The sequence below is a fragment of the Chlamydotis macqueenii genome, chromosome 6, assembly GCF_036417535.1.
Source record: "Chlamydotis macqueenii isolate bChlMac1 chromosome 6, bChlMac1.mat, whole genome shotgun sequence".
Taxonomy (NCBI): Eukaryota; Metazoa; Chordata; class Aves; order Otidiformes; family Otididae; genus Chlamydotis; species Chlamydotis macqueenii.
Window position 1 is genome coordinate 24,709,441 of NC_141561.1, and position 26,386 is coordinate 24,735,826.

At 39.7% G+C, this 26,386-nt stretch overlaps 1 protein-coding gene across 4 annotated transcripts; it reads right to left on the reverse strand.

Moving 5' to 3' along the window:
• Positions 1-620: 620 nt before the first annotated feature.
• Positions 621-26,376, reverse strand: NFE2L2 (NFE2 like bZIP transcription factor 2). Of its 4 annotated transcripts, none has more exons than XM_086751584.1 (5): positions 26,221-26,376; positions 6,324-6,593; positions 6,062-6,157; positions 5,197-5,376; positions 621-3,135 (listed from the first exon to the last, which is right to left on the reverse strand). In XM_086751584.1, the coding sequence occupies exons 1-5, from the start codon at positions 26,248-26,250 to the stop codon at positions 1,927-1,929; spliced, it is 1,785 nt and encodes a 594-aa protein (XP_086607710.1). In that variant the 5' UTR covers positions 26,251-26,376; the 3' UTR covers positions 621-1,926. The 4 variants fall into 4 exon arrangements, with proteins under 4 accessions (XP_086607710.1, XP_086607711.1, XP_086607712.1 ...); XM_086751585.1 differs by lacking the exon at positions 26,221-26,376 and adding an exon at positions 25,740-25,871; XM_086751586.1 differs by lacking the exon at positions 26,221-26,376 and adding an exon at positions 25,550-25,691.
• Between the last annotated feature and the right edge of the window lie 10 nt (positions 26,377-26,386).

Sequence of the window (26,386 nt, forward strand, 5' to 3'; positions counted from 1 at the left end):
TAAAACAGAATCTGAAATGCTGTGCATGCAGGAAAAACCAAAACTGGTACCTGCATAACAGCAGGCACTGAACTAGTGAGAACTAGTGAACTAGGTGAGAGGGCCTGGAGTTCCTAGAGAGTTGTATGAGAGCAGCAAACAGCACAGAACAGTCCAAAAGAGGAGACTTCCATAGCATCCCATGACAGACTAATACTCGTCAGAACTAGGATGCACTGTACTAGTCCCCTATCCTTCCTCTTTGTGCCTTTTTGACACACAGAAGGTCCATTAGAACTGATATAGTATAGAATGGAGATTATGAAAATCTAAAATTATTCTTTTGGCTTTCATGGCCAGCCATGAGATGAGATCCTTCCTGCTGGTTACGCAACTTCAGCATGGTTAAACCGTTTGGGAAACAAAAATCTCCAGCCTGAATTCACCAACAACAGTATCATTTTACTTAGCATTACTCTCACTTTGTGAATAATGAGCTAACTGAAGGCTAGTTTCCTAATCTGATGTCCCTCTTGAAACTCTTTTTTCCTACAACATCATTAAACAACCTTTGTGGGTCCTACTCTACCCTTTTGCATTATCTCCGTGTCCTTTATAAAAAAAAAAAAAGTACAATAAGGTCTTGAAAAACAACTTGGTGTTTATTGTACTAAATGAAGTTATGCATAATATTGTTATAGACAAATTATTCCTAAAATGATGTAGAGCATCAGTGGCAGAAAAAACATTTCAGATGAAATATGCCTTTTAGAAGTTTCATAGGGATGAGGAAGGAAGATGATACAGTTTTTAATGTTCAGATCAGTACAGGATTTCAAATTACAAATTATGCATTTTCTGTATTAAAATCAACAGTTATCAAGTACCGAGTCCATTTGAAGAGTAAACAAAATAATGCTATTTATTTGCCCAATTTTTATTCTCTTATAAATCGTAATTTAAACACCACAACACTTTTCAGTTAACTGAGCACAGGTTGCAAAGTAATCGCAGTGACAAATGATGCTTGCTGACTGGAGTCAGAGACAAATAGTGTGTTTCTAGAACAATTACTCAGCATCATACAGAATTTTTAGTTGGAAAAATGCATAATGCTGACACTGTCTTAGCAGATTTTAAATGCCTTTGGCAGAGAGATCACATCATGAATTCAAGTAGTGTTCAAAGAGCAAAACAGAAATTATGTACACTTAGCATTACGTTACACAATCCTTCCCAATGGCAGTTAAACTTATGCTGAATGAAGCATCAGTAATGCCGGCAATGCTGTGTGACACATCTCTGGTTATTAAGCGCATTTGTTATATGAAGACTTAGCTGTGGAGAACTAGTGATGATTTCCCTTCTTTAGGGATATAAATGTGTATGAAGTAGAGTTAAAAAAAAAAGTTTAATGAACTGATAAATCAAAATCAAACACTAAGTATCAACTTTTATACTAAATTAAAATATATTAAATATAAAGCAAGTACAAATGTGTAAGAAAAATGGGAAACAAACACTATTGCATATTTATAAAAATATCAGAAGCCATACTGTTTGTCTTGCAAGAAGTTATATTTAGAAGGCTAAAATCATTTTTATATATAGCAAATAAATCTATGAATATAACAAGAGATAGGAACAGTATATAAATATGGTATCTTTAAATATTTACATGTACATGGAAACTAGTCAAAGTGGTGCTATAAGAAAGAAATGCCTGTTATAAAAGTAAGATTACAAATTTTGCATACATCCATCTGCATTACACAATTATTTTTAAACCTGCATCTTCCATAAACTAATTATTAACTTTAAAATTATCATTGCATAGAATTACTTGAAAAATATTACCTAATTCTGCATTCCACCTCACAGTAAAACCTATCAGGATAATGATACAAAAATAGTAACTCTGAAAACAGTAGCCAACTGTGCTGCCCTTCAAAGTTTAGTCTCTGACTTCTTGCTTTTAGGAACAAGAAAGACATTGCCATCTCTAGTTTGCTGTAGTGAATATTCACTAGGAGAGTAAGACTTCCCATCTTCATCACGCAGCATGCTGAAGACCTCAAGGTATAAGGTGGTTAGTTGCTTTTTCATTTGACGCAGGCTTTTATCATGCTCTCCTTTTTCCTTAAGCAATTTCTCTTTCTCATCTTTCAGGTTACTCAAGTCTTGCTCCAGTTCCACTATATTTTCCAGTTTTCTTTTACGGCAATTTTGAGCAGCCACTTTGTTCTTGCCTCTCCTGCGAATATCTCGAATAAGCGCAAGCTGGGCTTCATTGAACTGCTCCTTAGACATCATTTCATTGAAGTCGTCAACAGGGAGATTGATGATTTTTTCGACAGGAAAAGGGATCTGCAGAGCTTTTGCTCTTTGCTCATCTCTTGTGAGATGAGCTTCAAGGCGGCTTGAAGGTTTATCCTTTGTGAACGGAGCTTTGGGGTGGCCTGGACCGGCAGGGGGTTCTTTCTTTGGTGTGTTTGTACACTGCAAACTAGGGGTTTGAGTGCTTGGCCCCACGGAAGAAAACATTTGATCCTGCAATTGCAGTGAGTACATGCTAGCATTGCTCTGCGGCAGACTTCCAGGAGCATTATCCATGTCTTCCATTTCAGAATCGCTACAACCAAAAGTCTTATCTCCATAGGCAGATGATTCAACAGAGTGTTCAGGCGATGCTACGCTAGAAGTTGCATTCAATGAAATACCAGAGTCAGAATCATTACATTCCGGTACAGTTCCTGAGTGGTTGCCATTAAAAGCTTTACACAGTGAGAAATCAGAAAGATCAATGGGTTCACTTAGAATTTCTGCGAGTGATTGACTGATCGTGTTTGTTGTTGCTGTGTCACCATTTGCCTTTGTATCAATAAAGGCAGTGTAGAAATCCTCACAGAAATCAGAGTTTGCAGGGGACATGTCATTTAAAGAGTTCATGCTTAGCTGGCTGCTGTCTTCCGGTGGCAAAATGCTGGAAAAGGGGCCCTCGATGCTATCCAGGAAATCTGGACTGCAGTTAACATCTTTTCTCATGATGGGTAATGAGCTGTAGTAATCATAGCTGCCGTGCATCTCTGTTGGCTTGGTTTCAGGGCTTGTGATTGTGCTTACCTCAGCCAGGTTATCATTTTCAATGTTAAGACACTACAGGGGAAATGTAAGAGAGAGTTCAGCAACACATCACCAATTGATGACAAAACCTTTTTCTGTAAACCACAAACATTAAATATTTTAGCAATCAACATGTACATAAAATGGGTGTTACAACATTGCTGTAACCTAGACAACTACAACACCCTTGTACTATGTAGAGCCAATCTAGGAAGACGAGATACCTAAGGGTATGAAGAAACTTGTTCTGGACAAAGCTATTTAGATTAAGACAGCAGAGCCTCTCAAACTCATAGCAAGATGCTCAGGAGACCCATTCCAACGTGCTCCGATGCTACATGGAAGCTGCACGGAGCCCTCCCATTCTGCTAAATTGCTAGTGGGGAGCCTGGAGCTGACAGGTCTAAACTTCTCACAAGCACCACTGCTAGGAACGGCATGACTACAGTAGATGTAAAATTACTGAATGAGACTTAATGAGCATTACTAGCACACAATTACTTCTAGCACTCTTGAATTTCATGTTATGTGGTAGATTTCTTTTCCTCAAAAAACAAGATTCTTTTAGGATTTATTGAACGAATGAAGCAGCTGTTCAGTGCAGAGAAATGTAATTCTTGGTGAAATAAAAAAAAACGCTAACTTGAAGCCCTGCACACATTAACTCACCCCACATACTTTTAGTTAAGCTGGCTAACATCAGTGTGAGCGTTGAAGACTCAATTACATTGATGGGCTTTCACTGGCTATACGACCAATGCTCTTTCCAGCTTAGTGGCAGTTTCTTAACTGAATCTGAAATAAGCGTGCCTGCTGTCCCCAAAGAATTAGACAATTACCAAAATGATGTTGTTTCTCTTAAGAAGGGACCACACACTGATTTTTTAACCAGAGATTGTTCAAGGCTTAAGCTAAGGTTTTAAATGAGAGCGCTCTTTATTTTCTTCAAACATAATTCATAAAAGGTGATGTTCTCAATTTCATTATCTCACTTCTTTCAGAAGATTATTCAGTTACTATTCAGAATTACTCCAATAGATAATTTTGGTTTGGTTTCTTAATCTACTTTCAGCATCACTGCTGCCTCCTCACAGCTAATTGCCCTTGTTACTTAACATGGGGCTTTTAAGCCTATCACAGCAGTAAAAATTAGGAAACTAGAAAAACTTTGAAAAATATAAAAAGACAAAGGGAAAAAGTAGAGTGGCAGGAAGAATGCAGTTCCTGCAAACACTTCTTTAAAAAATGATTCCAATTTACAGGCATTCCACTGAGCGTTCATCTCTAATGTTAACAGCATCGAGCAGAGCAGCATCTACACAAGTATACATTCTACACAGATATACTTGAAAATAAGTTTACTCAATTTTATAGTCAAATCTAAGGAAATTATAAATAGAAACATAAGGATAAGAGGAAAAAGAAACCTGGAGATGTCCTCTGTAATGCAAAATTTAGTACTATAGCAAAGAGATTTTTTTGTTCCTTTGAAATATTCAGTTCACATACATAATTAGTTCTTACTGAATATACATAAACAATAGTTATCCCAGTATACTTGACTCCTCTATGTATCTAAATATATGTTCTATTACCATACTTACAAAACCTTTTCCTTAGATAAAAGCTGAACGCAAAAGTAACCGTAAGTCATTTACACAATCTACTTAGACACAGCAAAAACTTATTTACAGTACTGCTTGTGGAAACAGTTCCTGTTGTAGATCCATAATTCAGAAGCATCCATTTTTAAGCAGCTGAAATGTCAACCATGATCCTGCTGTTAGAAATTGCATACAGAGGCAGACAACGATTTGCTAAACACGAGGAAGTTGTGGTTGGGAAGATGGATTGTGTTTTATGAAGACTTTCCGATAAACAACTGATTTCCTTTCTCCTACATGTTTTTCAATATATTATTTTTTAAAAATGAAAGCTCATATTGAGTTATAGACATCCTACACATGTAGGATCCAACATGACAGTCTTATTCACCATCTGTTAAGATGCTCTTGTACTGCATCCTCCCAAATACCATACTCTTCCAAAACATCATGCTATTATTTTCAGGTGCTTATCATACTAAACCTTTACCTGTAACTCTGGGAGCGACAATAATTCTTCCCAAACTTGCTCTATGTTCTGCATATTCTCCGCATCACTAAGTGGAACTAGAACAGGTGATTCAGGCGGCTGAATTTGATCAGAGGAAATGAAGACTGGGCTGCTATCGATCTGAGCAGGAACCAGTGACTGAAATGTAGCTGAAGAAGCCTGGAGTGTTTAAAACAAAATAAATTTTAAAAAAAAAACAAACAAAAAAACCTGCCAAACAAAACAATAACAAAAAAAAACCCACCCTAAAAACCAACTTTGACTTCTCCAAAGCAAAAATTTGGTTTTTGGTTCTACCATTTCTGCAGAACAGATAGGTATTTCTTAACAAAAACAATTTTTTTTTTTTTAAATAATGGGATAATACAAAAATATTCCCATGAAAGGAGTTTTCATGTTAAGGAAAGAACTAGCACAAAAAGCTAAAAACTGGCTGGGGAAGGGCTTCTCTTTACACGTCACATAGTCTCAGTCAGCACATCAAAATAAAGCAACTCAAATGCGCTAACTCCAGAGAGCTGCACTAAGCTCGCTGGAACAAACAAAGTCCACTACCATTATTTGCAGTAACCAGACTGGCTGCCATTAGCTGACACTATAGACCGAGTCCTGGCTGCAGGATGCAGTAAGCAGAAGCAACACAAGAGCACCATTCCACTCCCTCTGGACACAGCCCCAGTTTAAGCCTACTACACTGCTTTATTCCAGTTGGCATCGGCTCGGGGACAAAACTCAAATCATATCACAAACTAATATTTTGGTGAAAACAAATCTCAGTAAGAGAAGACATAAGACTGATCCCTTAGAAGACCACCTGTGAAACCACTGCATTAAGCATTTTTACCTCATTGTTGTCTATAAATGGGAATGCTTCTGCCAAGAGCTGCATGCAGTCATCAAACGACAAGGCCTCTGCTTCTGGTTTTGAAGTCTGTGTGGTCTAAATAGGAGAGTTATGAAAAAAAACGCTACTGCATCTTTGAATAACTGAAGAATCTTCCATTATAGCAACAAATGCAAATTCATTTTAGGTAACCACTACCATTATGTCTTCCTGTGAATGGAAAAAGGCTTAAACACGCTCACAAACACATATTAGAGTGTACCTGTGAAAAACCGATTGGTGGCTCAGTATTTTCTGACTGAATGGGCTGAGCTCGCTGAACAGGAACAAATTCACCTGTCTCTTCGTCTAACTCCAGCTGAGCCAGCAAGGCTTTCTCCTGCTCTTTCTGGAGCTGCTCTTGTCTTTCCTTTTCAAGTTTCTTCTGTTTCTCGAGTTCATACTCCTTCTGTCGTTGACTAAAATCAAAAACTTCACGCCTTGCCCCAAGGTCTATATCTTGCCTCCAAAGGATGTCAATCAAGTTCATGTCCTGTAATAGAAATGCTTTTTTTAAGCAAGTGTCCTCCCCAGCAAAACCGGTTTAGAACAACAGCAAAACTTTTAAATTCTGTATTAAAGGGGTAGACTCATGTAACTGAGGCTTATTCTCTTAATCCTACAAAATTATCTAAATAAAATATGGCTCTATACGACCTTTCTGAAGCGTGCGAACTGATGGTTTGGTTGCTGTGACCCACACACAGGCTCAGAGAAACTATGCAATTTGTTACAATTGGTAAGGCAACACAAACTAGCCAGAGGATAAATATATTCTTCTTTCCTGAGTTAGTGCATAGAAAACACGAAGCTACAGAATGAATTATGTCACATTTAGAAAGCATTTTTTTTTTTGGAGAAAAGAACAGAAATTGAAAAGCTTGCCCATGTAAATTTCTTTCAGTGTGATCTTATAAAACTGTAAAAACTGACTAAAAACATGATAGGCGCTGTCTGAAGTAACTATAATAGCCACACTGCAAAATGTATTTAAGTATGTATGTTCCATCCTGGTATTAAGTATTAATCTTAAAGATCAGCAGAACTGGGTTTACAGAGGATAAGTTGGTTTCAAAGCCAACAAGTGACATAACATCACTGTAGCACTAAACACAATTATTAAGACTCTTACTAAAAAATTGTAATGTAAAGCTTACTCAAAGATGATGTTCTAAGTGCAGCTGGTTTGGTGCAGCTGAGTATAAACTAGAGGTCAACAAGTGTCACACTTTGCTGCTTAGTTGGCCTCTGGCTCTTCACAGAGTCAAACATTATCAGGCAGTTTTCTTGGAAATCGGCTACCCCTTGCACCTGTAGTGTTTTGGAAGAGAAAATGAAGTCTGCTATTTAGGGAAAACCACCCAGTTAATATTAAGTGATTTGGCTACAATTGCTTTTAATTTATTGCATAAAGGGTTGTGGGGTTTTTGGTTTTTTTTGGGCGGGGTGGTGTTAATGGATTCTTTTGGGTTTTTTTTACTGTTCAAATATTCACTATTTCTAAGGGCTGAAGTTTGGACTATTTTCTTACGTGAAGACCACCTAACACTCAAAAATCACCAATTTGGATGTCAGCTGATACAGAATTTTAATACTTGGTAGCCACATTTGTCAGATGGGTAATGCCAACAATTTCTAGCTGGTGCCTGGGAGTTTTGATTTTATGGCATGTTTCATTATTCTTCAAATCACCCCTTAGTGGCAGAACACAAAAATAACGTTCAGTGTTGGGCATTCTCATCAGGCTCACACACTACAAATAATATACTGAACATTTCACTTGAACAGAACTTTATCAATCAAATCAAATGAAAATGTTCCCTCATCTCTAAAGACTGCTTTCCAACAGAGAAGCAAAGCAAGCTGAACTCATGCTGCTGTTCAAAGCGATCACTTCGGTACAACAGTTACAGCAAACAGCTTTAGGGCAAGTCCACATTTGAACAAATCAATTCAGTATTCTTATCTCTTTATTAAAAATGCTACACCATTAACAATTATATTTATACATTGCATCAATTACTTCTACCAGTTACTAAAAAAAGTACTTTTCCCTAAAATCGGGCAGTTACATAGAATATGAGTGTGTAACACAATGCAGGCATTACCAAATCTAAGTTATTTAATATACCTTGCTGGGAGAGACCCAACTCAGCTTTAACGGCCAGCAATGAAGAAGCTGAAATAATTACAGTGGCTGCCCAAGACAATGTTTGGTCTCTCCAGATTGGCAGGGTAGAACGAACTAATTAAGTTCTGCAGTAATTGGAGATACTGCAATATGGTATAGCTTCATTACGGGCCACTAGTTTACCAGCTGCTCACTGTCTCCTTTTGCAGCAGATTCAAAACTGTTTCCTGGTCTCCGAGCATTTGCAATATGTTCTGGATAAAACTGCAGGATTTGGATTTTAGGGCTCACTTCTGAATTATTCATTTACAAGGCACCATTACAAATGTGACTCAAAAGATTTGCGTGTGTGTGTGTATAAAGCACGAGGCTGGGAATTAACAGAGCTGTTTTCCTCCCTGAGTTGCTACAGACTACAGCACAAAAATAGCAGAACTGGTGCTCAGTTTCAGATTAAATCACAAAAACCAAAAGTGATCAAAAAAGAGGTACAGAAGGCATAACGTGTTTGCCTTAAGAAGAAAAACCACATAGCCTTAGTGCAAAAAACTTAAGGCACAGCTATATTAAATATTTCAGCCACACTACTGGCTATATTCATCATCAAAATAAGCAGCTTTGGGTGCTGCCTCGTTTATGGGATGGGAGACCTCCAAAGACACCAGCTGGCCAAAAAAAAAAATGCTGTGGCTGTACACCACCACCTCCTTGCGCGTGCAGCAATCAATTCAGCAAGCAGGATTATTTTTCTGAACGAATACGCTTGCATAGTTTTCAGGATTTTTAGGATCTTGCGCTGTTGTTTGAGAAATATGACAGCATTGAAAAACGGTGACAGGAGCCAATCAAGGGACCACATTTAGCCTAATATTTTATCTCTGGCAAAGGGCTGAGCTTTGCTAAATGGTGTTGTGCTGCACCCTGGAGAGAGATGCTTGTTGGGAGCACCTCTTTACATTGTATTTAGTTGTTGTGTTTGTGGCACTTAAAACCAAAAGGGTAAGAGTTTTTGTTTTTTTTTAAGTTATCACCATATAATTGGAAAAGAGCCCTCCTATTTTCAATTTGGAAAGTTCTATATAAATACAGTAATATTAACCTTGAGTTCGAACAACTCAAGTAATTACTTTTCACGTGAACAGCTTGCACAGAGGAAGCGTTCTGCTGTTCAGTATGCTAGCATCTAATATCACGAAAGAGCACACTGATTTAAATATTAACCTGTTATTTAACACTTATCTATAATTTCAGCCAATGTTTTTAGTAACACCTTATTTTTCAAGACAAATAAAATAAATCCTGGGCATTAGTCCAAAGTCTCAGGTCAAAGTTAATGGAGTCAACATTGACCAGTGATTCACTAAGGAGTGAATCACAACTCCCAGCATGGAGTGATGTCAAAGAACTAAAAAAACTCCACAGATAAAAAATTACATTCTAAAGCAAATATTTTGCAATTTTGTTCCTGCAGCCTCCACATAGCCTTCCTCTTTAAATTATTTCTCTGCCTTGTTGAACACTATCCCACACATATACAGAGGTATCCAAAGACACTGGCAGGCACTCTATTTTAGGTTTATCACTGAAGCATTTTTCCCTTTCCACTGTGAAAATATCACAAAAATAACTGTGTATTTGATGCCTGGAGCATTTAACCAAAGCTATTAAAAGGCATTTTATGTCTTGCCTGTGCAACAGCTATCCTCTGGTTTTCAGATGCCTCAACATGATGTCCAGGTCCTAAAAGATTCATTTAGAGGCACGAGCGAGCACAGACTCACATCCAAAATGGAGCACGTGCACCGAGTCCTGTGAAAGATTCTTCTGACCCAGGGCTCGCTGCCGCCCTTTGGAGCCACACTAACCACTTCCCTTAATATCAGACGCCTTTACTGTAAAAGCGCCAGCAGTCTCTCATGTGACTGAGTCCACAAGCGCCCGTTTGTTCTTTCCTCCGTTGTGCAATTTCTTGAATTGCATCAGAGGAAACGATGGTTTTGGCAGAGCCAAGAGGCTGTGCAGGACGAGGCTGGCCTCCTCTGCAGGAGGAGGAAGGACCTGTGCCCGGGAGCGATCGCAGCCGAGATGCTTCCCTGTCTACAGTGCGGCTCTTTCCCACTGAACACCAACGCCTACTCTGAGGGTAAACACAGTACAGTATTTAAGCTGTGTATTACCATTGTCCAACATTTCTAAATTCCAGGAAAGTAATGCATTTTAAATATTTTTCCCAACCAGACAAACAGCAATTTGATTTTGTTTATAATATTTCCTTTGCAACTTTGTAAACACAGAAAGAACTTCTCTCAACAGAGGACATGCTTTGCTTTCCCATGACCCATGTAAGCAGGAGGTGCCTTGTACTCATGGCTTGATTTTTTTGTTCATTTAGTGATATGCTCTTCCAACCACGTTGATAGCTTAGTTTGGACATATAAAGGCACTTTTAATAAGATAAACATAAATGTTAAACAATTCACATTAAGCCACCATCTGCCCCCCAATGGAAATTTTCATGTTTTAGATTTACATATCAGCATTTGCCATCTGGGCAGAGTCTGTTATACATTTTATGAGAAAATCTCTGACTACATTGTAAAGTTTCACAATTAACTCTTGTTGCTCCTACACAAACATATCTGCAGTAGGGTAAACAAAGGAAAGAGACCCTGTTGTTTTCATGTTATTTTCATAGACTGACATTTGTGCTTTAAACAAAATGCTAATCTATTGTTTCATCCCTGTTTGGTTTATCTGACTGGTTTTGGTTTTGTTTGGAACATAAACAATTTACAAGTAGTATTGGTAAAGTGGAAACATCCAAAGGCCCAAGTGTCAGCAGAGAAACAGTCTGCTATCTCAGACAGCGCTTTCAACCCATTATTAGCTATCCCCTTAACACAGGGCACATAGTGGGGTTTGTACATTTACCCCTTAAAGCTATGCCTTTTGCAACATAAATTGGGATAACACTAGCAGAATCTCTCACCAGACAAGGATTTGTTTTTCTTTCCCATGATCCGTTAGCACCTAACTCCAAGAAGAGAGAAGACGTCACCTGCCAGCATGAATAAATGGAAGAGCAGCAGAATCAGCAGCTATTGCATCCGTCTGGGAGCCCAGACAAGGACCCCACAAGAAGCAGGAAAACACTCCCATGGTTTACTCACAGAAAGAGAGATGGCAAAATATCCTCCAATTCCTATTTGTTTTCCAGAAAGTGTAAGGAATTAATAAAAAGCACCTTATATTTTTGCTTTATTAAAAAAAAAAAAAAAAAAATCACGTGGGAAGTAAGGATCCAGGACCCGAGATATTCAAGGTGAGAAGGAAAGGGAGGGGATCAAGTAACAAAAGCAAGTTCAAGAGAAGGTGCCGGAAGCATCTTGCCACTTAAGAAAGGCTGTGGAAGCAAAAGCTGAATGTCTTCCCTGCATTACCTTCAGAAGGAACTGATTTTGTTCAAGTAGGTTTTAAGAACGATTTATAAATGATTTGATGCTCTCAGATGATCTCCAAAATCACCATAACTAGTGGCTTGTTTTTAAAAGGTAAGTTACTCATGTAATTACCACTGATAATTACAGAAAAAAAAAGTCCTGGACGCACAAGCTGCATACTTCAGAGAAGGCACAGAACGCAAATAAAGTTATCCCAACTTCATAACTTTTTAAAAACAATTAAGTTTTGAAAGGTGACACATAATCTTCACTCCCTTACAACTGAAAATTGAAGAACAAAAGTTAACTCAGGAACATGGAAGGGACAGTGAGGACAGCCCTTATGAGCTGAATGGGGAAAAGGGAACAGCAGAAGCTATTTATGCTGAAGGGCAGAAGGGTACAACAGCAATTTTAGATGTCTGGATTCAGGATTTAGAAATGTGACAGAAGAGAAAGCTGTCAAAGCCACGTGACAGCAACCTGTGATTTGTGAATGCATGAGGTCAAATCCCTGACTGCCCTGTGGAGCTGCCTGCTGTCCCACATTCTTCACTGAGACCTTACAGGCAATCTAGAAGGAAACAGGGTGCTTTGGTAGATGTTGTGGGGGAGTGTGTGTCTTTTTTTTTTGTCTTTCATGTCTGTGCCACTTATTACTGGTGTGACTGGACTGACACTACACCAGTATGTCTTGACACTAAACCAGCCCGCTTCTGCTTCTTGATGCTTATTTGCTCTTTCTGTCCCTAAAGTGTCTTTGGATGCCTGGTATCTCACCCAGCAAACTCTTTTTAAGCACTGGTAGGCTGACTTACCTGCAAAAGGACTCTAAAAGGGTTGGAAAGCCATAGCTTTAAAGAGAATTTCCACTCCATATCTATATAAATAATCCTGTTGAAAAATGCTGACTATGTGCCTTGGGACGTTCTTCTGCCCCACAAGAGACATACGAGATACACTCAGTCCCTGAAATATAAGTGTTTGTAGGCACATTTCATTTTCTTACTGAAGAAAGAAATCTCTAGAATGCTGTGCCAGGCCAGGAACAGAAGAAGTCTTGTATTTCATTAGCTAGAAGTCTTTAGCTTCTGTTTTTTCTAACATACAGCTCATATTTCAGACTGTACCTCTCACTGTTCCAGCAGGTTCTCCTAATAAATGCCAAATTATCAGGATCTACTCTTACAAATTACATTAGTTGAAGACCTCCTTGGCTGGATTGTCCAGCATTCTTAAAGTTTCACAACAAGCCTCGTCTAGGCATTACTCTGACGGGAAGAGGCTATGGCTGGCTGGAAAGACAATCTTCCCCTACAAGTGCAATTCTGGACACTACCCACCCACTCTCCCAGTCCTCACTCCAGAAATAACTCTGCAGAGGGAGATTATTTTAATTTCACTTGAAGCATCACCTTCCAGGAATGGTATCAAAGGCTACTATAAGATCTATATGGTTCCCAACATGATGGTTTCCCCATATAGTACACTCTATGGCAAGTAAGCTTTCCAAACTGCCATGGAAGACATATACCTCATATATTCTCCAGTAATAGTGAAAAGACAGGATTCTTTAAGCCTGAAGAATGTAAAATGAGCAAGAATGTAGCTACAATAAAGAATACCCATTGTGGGCTGTTTATGGTCATTAATCCAATAACTTCATTTCAACTCCAAAAGCCGCAAAATCCTAATGTTAACAGTACAGCAAGACCACAGCAGGTAAAAGAAAAACACCCTCACCAGAAAGACAGCAAAGAGAAGGAAAAGGAGGGACATACACAGCAGCTTCTTCACTTTGACAATAGTTTTCTCTTCTTCTGCAGTATCAATCAGTTCTCATCTCCATGCCACTCTATAAAACACCAAATCTGTGAGAACCTCACAGCATTCTCTTCCAGCCTGGGGCACAGCAGCAGAAGCAACACCCTCCTCTCTGGCTCATTACTCTCTGGAGTCAGGAACACATATGTATATCTTTTCCCACCGCATTCGGTCTGCCTTCAGGTGACCATTTCTAGCACAACAGATCAGGGCATTCTTGCTCAGTGCATCGGATCTTTTTGCAGAAGATTGTTTGGTGCTTTATCTCAGACACTCCAAAAGCAGCCGTGTTTTTCTAAGTTGTTTTATGTGCTTATTTATGTATTTATTATTATTTATGTATTTTAGAAGGCAGCTTTAAAATAATAGTTTAATATAGAGTATGTGGTTCCAGGGGCTGAATGGTCCCAAGACTGATCCTGCCTCAACATCTTAAAAGAAAAAAAAAAATATCAGGGTTGGGGGGGAGCAGAGCTGAAACTTGTCTCATTTGCATGGCTTACAGAAAGCAAGGTCTTAAATCTGCCATTTATTTTCTTCATACAATATCTGGTTTTTCAAAAGTTATTCTCTAGTATTCATGACCAAATCTGTCATGTATTGTATCTGCTCCAAATTCCCCTATTTCTGCCTTAGCCTAAAGGAAAAGACAGAGCGAGGTCTAATGTTGTGAGCTGATGACAATTAACTTTTCTTGAATAAATTTAACTATGCCCTTATTTACAAGCACTACCCTGGCTGCTAAGCAAAAGACAAATTGCCATGGGTGTCATCCAGTTTCTTCAAACTTAGTCCTGAATCTCCTGACATACCAGAGAGCTTTCTGGAACATCAGTATCTAAAGCAATGAATCTTACATGTTTTCAGAGCTTTGCTGTTTCAGTTAGATGGGTTCCCTTCTTCCCTTTTAGGTCTTAATTATACTGTGTTAATCTAAATTTCACTTTTCCACTGTGTATTTGGTTGGTATAAAAGTGCTGTGATCCCTTCCACTCAAATTCTGAATCCCTCTCTCAGCTTAACAGAGCCATTTACTCACTACTTCTTTATCTTGCATCAGCAGCATTACAAAATGATTAAGTCAATAAGCACACAAAGTTAATATGTATTCAAGTTACAATCTATTACACAAGTTGCATAATGAAACTGGGAGGCTGGCAAAAATATGGGATTGTTTTATAAACGAGTGGGTTAAGCTTCTATTTGTTTTTACATGCTTGATACATCAACAAAACTCTGCTGTGTTGCCCCAGCAAGTAAACGGAGTGATTGTGTTGTGGCTGACTTTCTAGCTGTTGTCTAATCACCATGTACTGCACCACATAACTCCATTTTGAAAGGTATTCAAATAGCAGCCATCTCCAACAGAAGCCTACTTCATTTCAGGAAAAGCTGCTCTTAACAGCTTTATTTGTGTTCGGTTTTTTTTTCCTCCCAAGTCAAAACAGCAATATAAAAAATAACAACCTGGCATTTACTGAATTTGGTAATTTATACAACAAAAATGTAAACAAATAATAAAAGAAATATACCACATCTAAAATTATTGATGATCTTTTAACCATGGGAATACAAAAGCCTTTGAGACTCAATTAATTTTGTATCTTGAACCTACTTGGAAAACAATTACCTATTAAACTGTTATCTTGAAGGTATCCTGCCGTACCCAGTCAGGCATATACAGTGTGTGGACATTGCCACAGGCTACTCATTAGTTTATCTACAAGAGGATTTGTTTATAATGGCTCAGTCATCTGGGAAACACGATCCAGTTGCATTACAGAACACTTAAGTCCAATGAAACAAATCGGGAAGCAAGAAGAGATGAACACAGAAACAGAGAAAAGAGCCTAACAAAACAGCAGATAACATTTATTAGGTTTATTAACCTTGGGTTATAACCTATTAAGCACTATTTTATTTCATCAGGATTACAAACTTTTTTGAAAAGTATGTTTCAAATTAAATATGAAAACAGTGTGTGTGATTGTGAGTCAAAATATGCTCCAGGATTTAGAATCTTTCTTGTACTATGCATTTTCACTGCACTGGGATCTTCCTGTAAGGATCCCATTTTCAGCTGTCATTTTGCTGATGGCTGGGCAAGTTATGGGGACAGGGACCAGACGGGTCATTACAGCTGCACTACAGCCTGGATGGGGAAAAGCACGCTCTAGTATTAGAAGCGGCATGTCTCACCATGTTTCACTTCACTGATCTCACAAGCAACTTGTTGTTTGTGGGCCAAACTACAACTGCAAGCACCAGGAATATCTGTGTGGGTTAGAAAGCAAGATGGTTCACTAACTGTACTGCCAGCAGACATCCATCAACCCTCCTTCAGTGACACAGACATCTACTCCATAAGGCTGCATCAAGGAAATTCTTCCATGCTTCCAAGCTGAGCTGATGTAGAAAGAGAAAGGATGCTTTTGAACTCAGACAACTGCCACACAAACACCTCATCATAGAAGTACTATCTTAGGACTAAAAGCTTAAGAGTACGGTCACACTGCAGGGAATACAGCTTGCTGCAGAGGTGGTCAGCTGTGATGTGTTCTGTGTGCATCAGCCCACATCTGGCAGAGTACGTAGGTACCAGGCTCCCACTGCAGCCTGCGCGGCAGAGGTGTTAAATACCGTTGTGGATCAGAGTCTCGCAATTAATGTGCACTTTTCATGTACATCATCTATATAGATAATGCTGGGAATTTAGTGCCAGTGCACAGTTTTGAATAAACAAGCAGGAAAAAAAAAACAAACAGAAAAAAGGTCAAAAATACATTGCTATTCAACTGCTCACCACTGGGTAGTACAGGATCATAACAAATTTCAGGAAGGGAGGCCCAGCGTAGCAAATTTTTGCTGTGGTGACACTGTCTTTCCAAACAAGTAATTTACAGTTAAATGGTTTATTTGACACCATCCATAGCTTTCATTAGTGACAACAGAAAAGCTTCAGTAAATAACAAGACCATTCAACTGTATACTGATGACCAGAAATGCTCTCCCTAAATTTACATGAAACACCACAGAAATCGTTCATTTGCATGAAAGGAGTTTGAATAGCTTTTCCCCTTCCTCTAGCCACCCCGAGATATATGAGAGTTGTTTTTCCACAGAATGAAGCATGGATAGATTTTACTCATTTTCTTAAGCACTTGTGGTTCACATATTTCTCAGTAAAAAGCAATCCTCTAAAAGCCATCAACCTCTACCAAGGCTTCAGGAAGCTCTTCCACTTGAAGGTCCTGCAAAGTTAAACAACTAAACCAGAAAGCTCAAGAAGGGTCAACATGTCAGGCCTCCACATGCTAATTTATTGGTTTTGTACACAATGACAGTTTCTGCGGAGAAAAGGCAAACCCACTGAGAAACTGAACAACACTGTGTACAAAACTAAAGTTTTGTTTCTGTGTGGTGCAATCCAACTCTCACTTTAATGTCCTGCATGGTAAAAATTCTGAAAGCAAAAGGAGTTAATTCATCTTACAACGTATGAACAAGAGTAGATAATTATATAAAAGCAGTAATTCTTGATATTCTCAAAACAAGAACAAGATGCCCAAAACTAAACCATCAGTAATTGTGTCCTTCCAACTGAACCAAGAGCCTCCACTGCCCACCAGTTTCCTCAGGGCTTCCATTTCTGTCCCGCTGGAGCACGCAGGAGGCTCACAGCCTGTACAGCTGATTATCACAGGGATGCCTCTTTCAGCCTTCCATTAAATGGGCAGATGCACCTAAGAAGCCAAGGTAAAGGACAATCCCTGATGTATGTCCCCTTACACACTCTACCAGCACCTGTGATGGCCAAAACAAGACTGTTCACCACAAATAATAAACATGTCAATATACCTCTTCCATCCATAAGCAGCAAACGTACTCCAGGCATGTTAATATGGTTGATAAACATTAAATAATGGGGGGGAGGCTATCCGGTTTGCAAGTATATTACACTACTTAATTACTCTACTTACTGTTATACTTAACAAACTGTTTCTAAAATAAGCATTTATAGCTGATTTTTCTAGTAGAAGACATTAGAGAAGATTTGATTGCTTTCCAGATGCAATTAGAATCAATCTGTTGAGCATAAAGGTTAAGAAGATTACTTGTAAAATAAGAAAATATGGAATGCAAAGAAAATGTCAAGTTTGGATGTTAAACAGTTTTCCACCTTTGACCAAAACACTTTATTTCCTTATGCCTAAGAAAATACTTTGAAAAAAAACAAACAGATTATAGCAAGTTATTGGTAAAAACTGCAAGATTCTAAACTTTCTCTATAGCACAGTTAATTCAGACATTGAAAGACAGATCTTATTAGGGTAAATAACTACTCAAAGACAGCTACAAACCGTTCATTCTGTCATTATTACTTGCATTTTGTAAGACCTTGTTCATCATCTCTGCCACATACACACACAATTTATCAAAAAAGCTCATCCCAAGCTTCATTTTGAATTAAAAATCATTCTATGGCTCTGACCTTAGTAATAGAGTTTTTTTTTCAGAATAATTTAAAGTACTCCATTAACAGTTTCATTATTTAAGTGGCTTCCATTCTTCATTTTGTCAGAAAAAAAATTTCAAGAGATGAAAGATGTCCAGAGGTGTTTGCACTGGTTGTCAGCTGAGCAAGGATTCCTGAGAGTGGTAGGTGCAGACTAGATGCCTGGAGTGGCAGATCATAAAGGATCACAAATCAAGCTGGAAAACATTCCACAGAACTACAGTGTTCCACTGAGTTACAACAATTCATACTAGTTGAAGAACTGACCTGATAATATTCTAGTTCAAATACTAAAACCAAATTAGAAAGCACAGTATCAGAAGCCACCGTGCTGTAATTTTTTGTTACAGCATACACAGCTGAGGAATCTAAACATGATGAACATTTCCACAGCCAAAGAATTCAATTTCAATAATTTGGAAGACCAACTGGCAGAAGTTATCACTTAGTTTCAAATGTAAGTTCTGTTTTATTATATTATGCTGTTGTAACAGTACCGTTTTTGTTACTGAAGTACTTCCATTTTCATCCTTAGATATCTAAATCCTACTTGTTTCAAAAGTTTACTCAGGTTTGTTTGATTAATTTTACAAGTATCAGTGGGACAATCTTCCAGAAATTCCTCAGCTGACACAGTTCTGCTCAAGACCCTTCTACAGTAGGAAAAAAAAAGCATAAGTATAATTCAATGTTCTAAAATAGAAAATATGTTCATACATCTCACGCCAAACAATTCACAAAAGATTGCACCAGGGTCTACAGTATACTTGCTCCAAGGGCACTTAATGGCTATATTATCTGCACTGGTGCATATGTATCAGTCATATCACCATATCTGCAATACTTGTGAAGACAAGCATGAGCATAACAAACTGGGGTGGAATACTTCCATTGACACATCTCAGCTGACCTCTGCCACTAAAGTCTCCATGTTCTCTTACCAGCCATGAAGTTTCTGAAAAATTGTTACCCATCTAAGCTGAGCTGCACCAACCTTCAGAGCTGCCCACCCACCGCTGCCACCCTCTTTTGCCCACCGTTTTATTACCCAGCTGATAGTGGCACATGTCATCTGGTCACATAACTGCATGCAATCTAACTGGAAATACCCTGGTTTAGGATAAAATTCAGCCTTCTTGCCCAACAGCACATAACTCAAACGAACAGTTCCTGAAGACAGAAAGAAGAAATGCCCAAGCTTCCAGGCCCAGGCAGCACAAAAGGCAAATGCCCGCTGCAGAGCGAAGACCAGCCATCTTACACGGGAGCAGGCAGCATTCACAGTGGCAGACCTGCACTGACCATGTTCTGCCTGGGAATTCTGAACGGGGATCTTCCGACAGCCCAAGCAGCACAGGAATTGCTCCACTAAGTAGGGAAGAACTAATTTTACCTCAAGGGTTCAAACAAACAAAATCCCCCAGGATCTTCTATCGTAGCTCTTTATAGCTAAACAGTGGTGATGACCTGAGCAGGAAGCAAATCAAAGTCACAGCAGCTTTTCACAGAAGTCAGCTGTAGAAAAGTCACTGCTTCAACATTTAGTGGGCATTAGTTTCAAACACAGCAAACAGGCACACCCTTAATCATAAAACAAACCTCTTCTTAAAGGTAGGCTATCAACCAAACTCCTCCCGAGTTAATTTCTCAAATACGCAAACTTTGTTTTGCAAGCAGTCCCAAGGAGCTGGTGTTCTTATACTCACAAGAGACAGCATGTAAAACCAATACAGCAAACAGCAATAAAACTTTGAAACTGCCAGACAGAGGTGGGGGCAAGGAGGGAAAAGTTGATATCTTTATGTTTCATAGTCATACATAAGATACTTCCTTAAAAGGTTTGAAAGAGATGGTTTCAAAGTGGTCTTACATAACTTGTTGCTGCAACACCAAACTTAAAGGAACTTTCTTTTCCTTTCTCTTCTCTTTTTTAAATTGCATTGCTTATAATAAGACTGCAGAAGTTGGACTAAATGTCTTAAGACTCCGCAAGACAAGTACAAGGTTGGGTGGTCTCAAATCCCTCAGTACTGCAATAGCATCAACAAAGACAGACATACTTCTTAAAGTGGTTTAGTTCAACTGTACAGATAGGAAACATTAATACTCATTTACAGTGTCTTCAAAATAACTTGGCTAAAGTAAACACTGTTTTATTTTCCTCCTTCCCAGTATAAAAATTGCAGCTAATCAGGCCAAAAATCAGAAACCTAAACTGACAAAGTGAAAAACTTCAACCAGGTCTGTAGTATATAAATTATACCCATGTGAGTATTATTTCTAAGCTACACCCATTCTACTACGGTCTTCCCAATTAGTACTCCTGCTAGGCATTAGTAATATACCACTGAGCAGTGGTTATACTCTGATGGTAAAACAATGCTAACCTGAGTTAATTAACACTCTTATTAACTCCTATTAGCTTTCCATCATCTCCATCATCAACATATCAAAAATACTTGAATTAATTCTTTTGAAGTGAATATTAAAGTAGAAGTTGAGAGTCAAACACAAAGCCCATGAATTAATACATAGCATTAGAAAAATCAATGTGTCAGAGAAAACTGAACAAATAATTCACCAAGAATTCAAAATGCCTAAAGAGAGAAAACAAAGATGCTTCATAAAATGAAGACAAATCCTCTTCTCCAAAGCAGTCAAATAATGAAACATTTGTATCTTTACTTGGTGTTGTTACAGACTGCTTGGTTATCCAAATTAATATTTAATTTAAATGTATGATTCTGCTTCTGTTTGCAACAGAAGCAGGCACTGTTGAGCTATGCATATCACAGTAATAAACTAATATTAAAACAAGATACTCTGCCAGGGAATGTATTTTTTTATTTCCTTATTTTAAAAGGTAGTAAAGAAAAATTACGAAATATATATCTAAAAATCACTGAAACAAAGAAATCCTGAGAGCTGTCCCTGTGCTTACTTCAGTACTGTGCTGCGTAGAGTAGTAACACTGTTCTTATACTTTAGAAAAACTTAAGCCCTGTACAATCAATTAACTTCTTACTACTGACAATTAGTACATTGCTGTGACTAGCTTTGCTTTTGCTGTACAGAAAACATTTACTGGGTAGGAAAGATAGAAGTACATTTCAAGTAAAGATAGGCATTGTGTATTTGCCAGTATCTGTTTCAGATAAGTCTTCCATGGTTTAAAGCAGTTTTACACACCACAGATAGCATTACCGGCTTCGTTTCTTACTGGCTGGTTTAATTGTTTACCTGAATAAAACAAATATGTCATAAAAGTATTACTGTTGAGCAATTCTGAGCAGAATTTCAGTTCACTGTATATCAGTTATCTTTGGGTAACATGAACTTAAAGTCATGACTTCCAACTCCTCCTACCTGACTTTTCATTGGTCTGTGTAGAAAGACTTGCATGGGTAGCAGATTAAGTGTTTCCAAAACCAGTTAAACTAGATTATCACTGAAAAAGCCCTAATCTGGCCAACACATTGCATTCTTCTCCCTTGACCTAAAACTGTATTCTGTGGCACAAAGTCCAACTTTGGTATAATACACTGTATCATAAAACTGAACAGACTTCAAACCCTTTCAAGTCCTCTAGATGTGTGCTATATTAAAATAATAGGTTACTTAGGTTTGGAATGAGATGGAGGCCAAAACAAACTTTAACTAGGTGATTAACCTGGAGACTTGGGAGGACTGCTGCAATTCAAGCACAGCAGCAGGGGATTAATATTTAATTCACGCTGACACGTTATTGCCTGGACTTGTACTGCACTAGCCTCAGCCAACACAATAACTGCAAGTACATTACACTTTCACAAATTGGCCTAACTTTAATGAATAGTCTAGTTATTTTAAAGCTTATCTTTATAATTTCAAAAGGGAAAAAAAAAAAGGAAAGAAACAGTGTTCTAGATTAAAAAAAAAACAAAAAAAAACCCCAAAAAACCCAAATTCCTTCTTTCCGATGAAGCACATATCCAGTGTTACAGGCACAGACACAGTTTGTGTCATTTGCTGTCATCATCTGACCTTCCTACATTCTCTCCTCCTCCCCTAAACTCACCCTTTTCTGGGCCTGCAATTGACTCTTTTTCACTCTCCTTTAAAAGTCCAATGCACTAAAAAATTTTCAGTGACAGACTGACAGTTTTTGCTGTTTTGGTGTTTGTTGGTTCTACTGAAGGACCAAATACAACAAAATTTTACAACTATACAGGAAAAATTACATTAAAAATAGTAAGAATTGATTTTACTGAGTGAATGAACAAATATTTCACTTAGCTCCTTCCACTTCTAGTGTTCCTCCTCATCACTGTCCCACAAAGCCCAGCATATTCCACAAAAGAATCCAAGATTTCTTTAAGGAAATAAGTATACTCAATATGATACTGCTACATTCATTTCAGTCAGGATCACAAGAGCAGCAGTACCTACCAAACAGATATTTTTCTGCTTTGCAAATTGAAGATATAGAACTTCAGGAAAAGAAACGAAAAGGGTATTCAGGTGCAACATTACATACAATAATCTGATACATTTTTAACAATATCCTTGTCCTTCAGGATTATACATAACCTGCTCCATTTGTCTCTGCTTTTTCAATTTAAAAAAAAGGGACAGAAAGCCAAAATTTATTCTTGCCGATGAACACTAGCGGGAAGCGTACACAAACCTTCCTAACCACCCACACAGTGCTATAAAAATGTCTCCAGTTCTTTAAAGAACACGAGATTATCCAGCTGCCCTCTGCTTACACTGAATGTTCTTTTTTGTTCCAGTTTGGTCTCTTTCAAATATTTCCCAACAAACTTTCAAAGACAAATTCTTCTCCAACTTTGAGTCCTACCCACAAACTTCTTCAAGTCGGACTTTCAGAGGCAATTAACTTCTCGCACCTCCATCAATTTCCAATAGAATTGTAAATTCTTAACACATTTTAAAGACAAAATAGAGACACAGTGTTCATAGGATGGATATTTACTACAATAACAATAATATCAAATTAGCTGTTCTTGTGAAGGTATTGACAAGGTCAGCTCCCCTAGTCTACATTCATTTCAGCTAAACATACTACACTACATCCCATCTACCACTGGCTTAACTGAAAGATATTCCTCTGTGAGTTCTGAAGGAAAGAAAGCTCTATCAGTGCAGCTTGATATCAAGCTGAGCACAGTAGAATGGAGAGGGTAAAAATAAATGCATTTTTACTTAAAACAGAGTTTGAGCTTGTGACACTCTTTCATCTACTTCCTCCAAACTTGTCCGTAATTTTAGTAGATAACATTATATTCAGAAGTGTGGATGTTTTCTTATACTGAAATTTATCTACATAGATAGATAAATAGATATTTCTACAGATATCCCTATTCAATAGGGTTATTAAACTTCATTATCAAGAAACAAAAAAGCCATACCAAAACACACACACAAAAAAACCCAACTACCTCAAAAGACAAAGACTTGTTGCCAGGCCTGAGCAGTGCACTTGTTTGTCTTTGCCTGCAGAATCTACCTCATGTGGAAATGATAGGCCATTAGGGAATAAAAAATAAACCCATTCACTTGACAATTTAATGCAGCATGTCATAAAAAAACTATGTGTAATTCCTCGTTAAAGCCATTTAGATTGAAGAGATTACACTAATTGAGCTGGAGACTCTTCAGGGCAGTTCTCTAGGCAGAACAACCCTAACAGATACACTTACACAGGCACTCCATTATTTGCTTACTTGGCTTTGCCAGTTATTACAGTTGGTCTTACTTCAGTCTAAGTGCAATTTACAGCTTCATTCTTTGTGTTGGAAGTTAATTCTTTTTGCTCTTTTCTTGTTGTGAGGCTCAAAATTTAACAACAGATGGGCTTGTTGAGCTGTTTTACAAGGTTACAAGCAACCATTTCAATAACTTAAAATTTACTGAAGAGGAGAATGGCTACTATGTGAATATGATGCTCTTGCAAGTGTGATTTGAAACATCTTGATGCTTGTTCCATTGCACTCTCTTCTCTTAAGTGTTTTGATGTCTGTGTTGCTAGTGGGTAATAGGCAACATCACGTTTCACCTCTGCATACAGAGATGCAGCATATTTCCAGGCAGAGAAGTACAATAAAGCAATACTTTCTTCAAGAATATTGCAGGCAATGGCACTGCTGACTCACACAGAAGTACATAGCAGAAAGTGGCAATTTTACATCCTAGTTAAGGAGCTAGATCAATCCCAGTCCTTCACACTCACCTCTACTGCTATGACAATGACTACCAGGCACATAAAAGTCTAAGAATTTGTACTGTAGTTGCACAAATGCCCACACTTCCTATCCGCTGGCTTGCAAAATATCTGAGGGGCTGAATGAAGACTGTGTTCCTTGTCTCTCATTTTGAGTGACAAAATCCCATCTCTCACTTTATGGGAAAGGATATTTGAATTTTCCATTTAATAAATACATTTAAAACTGTATGTCAAAGATGGCAATCATTTACAACCTAAAAAATGCAATGCCTTTTCAGGCTAGGTCTGCAAGAGAAGAAACCAGCAGCTGTTGAGCTCAGATAGGAAAACTGCAACAGGTGGCTTAGTTTGACAAAGTAGGCAAACGAGTAGTAAAAGCTAGGTTTGCTGGCAGAGAAGTCACAGTGGATTGGGCAAGAAGGTACAAAAGCAGGTACACAGGAATCAGTCTGTCAAGATTCTCTCAGAAATGAGAGCAAAACCGCCATAGCTGGATACTATAGGCAAAAAGAAATTCACAGGGTGTTTACATAGCACAGGCCAACAGCCTGGTTTTTGTTGCAGTATCTTACAAGAAACCAAGGAGGCAAGGTAGAGGTCACAGACGCACTACCCAGAGCTAGAAAAACAGATGGGATGGCAAAGCCATGAGTGGCCTAAGACAGAGAAGCAACAGCATTCAAAGAACAGAAGAAGGTATATCCAACATGGTTAAAGAGATGTTACCTGTAGGAAACAGCCATTTCTATATCCTAAAGGATGGACAGAAAATGTTAAAAAAAAACCCTTACTACATAGAATATATTGTACTGACATACACCTGAGCCAGCCTCAAAACTCTTGAGTCTTAAATTTGTTGCATTAAAAGAATTAAAACAGCTCCGGATGAAGTTTCAAGTATGTCTTCTTTAAACGTAATACTTAATTGAGAAGCGTATGTTTTCCATTTATAAGCTCAAGAAAAACATGTAATGATTATATAAATTTAAAACAGAGTCCAGTTATGTTTTCAGTTATTCACTCCACGAGTTGTGCAACTAGTTTGCAATCCAAGAGCACCGAACTTCCCCAGGCTTTCAGAAAAGAGGTTTCACAGCACAGGAGTACAAAACGCAAACGCATCCAACTACCCCTAAGCCTCCATGAGATTCGCCTTGGAGGAGACCACCGAGACTTAACCTCCTCCTGTCTCACCCCCCGGAGAAGTGCCCTGGCTCCAACCCCTCGAGAGGCGCTGGCAGCGGCCGGCGGTGCGAGGGGCGATCCCCGGCCACAGCCCCTCACCAGTGGCCCAGGCCCGGGCCAGGCTCACCCCGCTGGAGGCTCCTCAGCGCCGCGTGAGAGGCTGAACCGAACCCAAAGCCGCCCCGGGGAAGTGCGTATGATTGTGCAACAGCTCCTGCGGGCCTGGCTCGGGCCGGTCGCTGCTGGGGTCGGAGCCCCGGCGGGGACACTGCGGCGGGCGGCGGCGCTGCAGCAGAAAGAAGCCTGCGGTAACTCACCCGAGCACGGAGCGAGATCCGCGCGGGCACGCCGGGGGCAGCCCCTCCGCCGACGGGCGCCTCCCCAGCCGCTCCCTCGGGGGCCGGCTCCGGGCCTCTCGCCCTTCCCCGGCTCCTCCGAGCTCCTGCCTCCGCCCGAGGCTGCCCGCGGGCAGCTGCCGCGGAGGCGGCTCCTGGAGGCCCTGACTGACCTTTCCGCGACCGCCGCGGGCGGGGACAGACCCGACCAGGCCCCCACCCCGGCGGAGCAAAGCGTGGGGGGAAGCCGGGGGGGGGGGGGGGGGGGGCTGCGGGGGCCTCCGCCCCGCCCCCACCGTGACTCAGCGCGTTCGCGGGGGCGGGGCAGCGCCACGTGCTCCACTGCCCTCGTGACCGCCCCGCCCCTCGCCCGGACACCCCACCGGGCCAGGCCGGGCCCTGCAGGGGAAGGCGGGCGGTGCCCCCGCCCCGGGCCGGCCCGCGCTCTCGGCCGCGCTCTCACCTGGGCGGCGGGGGGCAGCTCGATCTCCATGGCGCGGGGCCGGGGGGGGCACAGCGATGCCAGCACGGTTCGGTGGCGGCTGGCCCGATGCCGCCTGGCCGCTCGCTCCGGCGCTGTTTGGGGACGGAGGCGGCCCGAGCCGGGCTGGGCCAGCGGCCGCCCCCGC

Bases quoted from the DNA above. Each gene is read 5' to 3' on its own strand.
- NFE2L2 (XM_086751584.1), bottom strand. From the start codon at position 26,250: ATGGAGATCGAGCTGCCCCCCGCCGCCCAG. The intron at 6,594-26,220 runs GTGAGAGCGCGG...TTTCTATTACAG, and splicing joins AGCTGCCCCCCGCCGCCCAG to GACATGAACTTGATTGACAT. The intron at 3,136-5,196 runs GTAAAGGTTTAG...TTTCCCCTGTAG, and splicing joins TGTCGCTCCCAGAGTTACAG to TGTCTTAACATTGAAAATGA.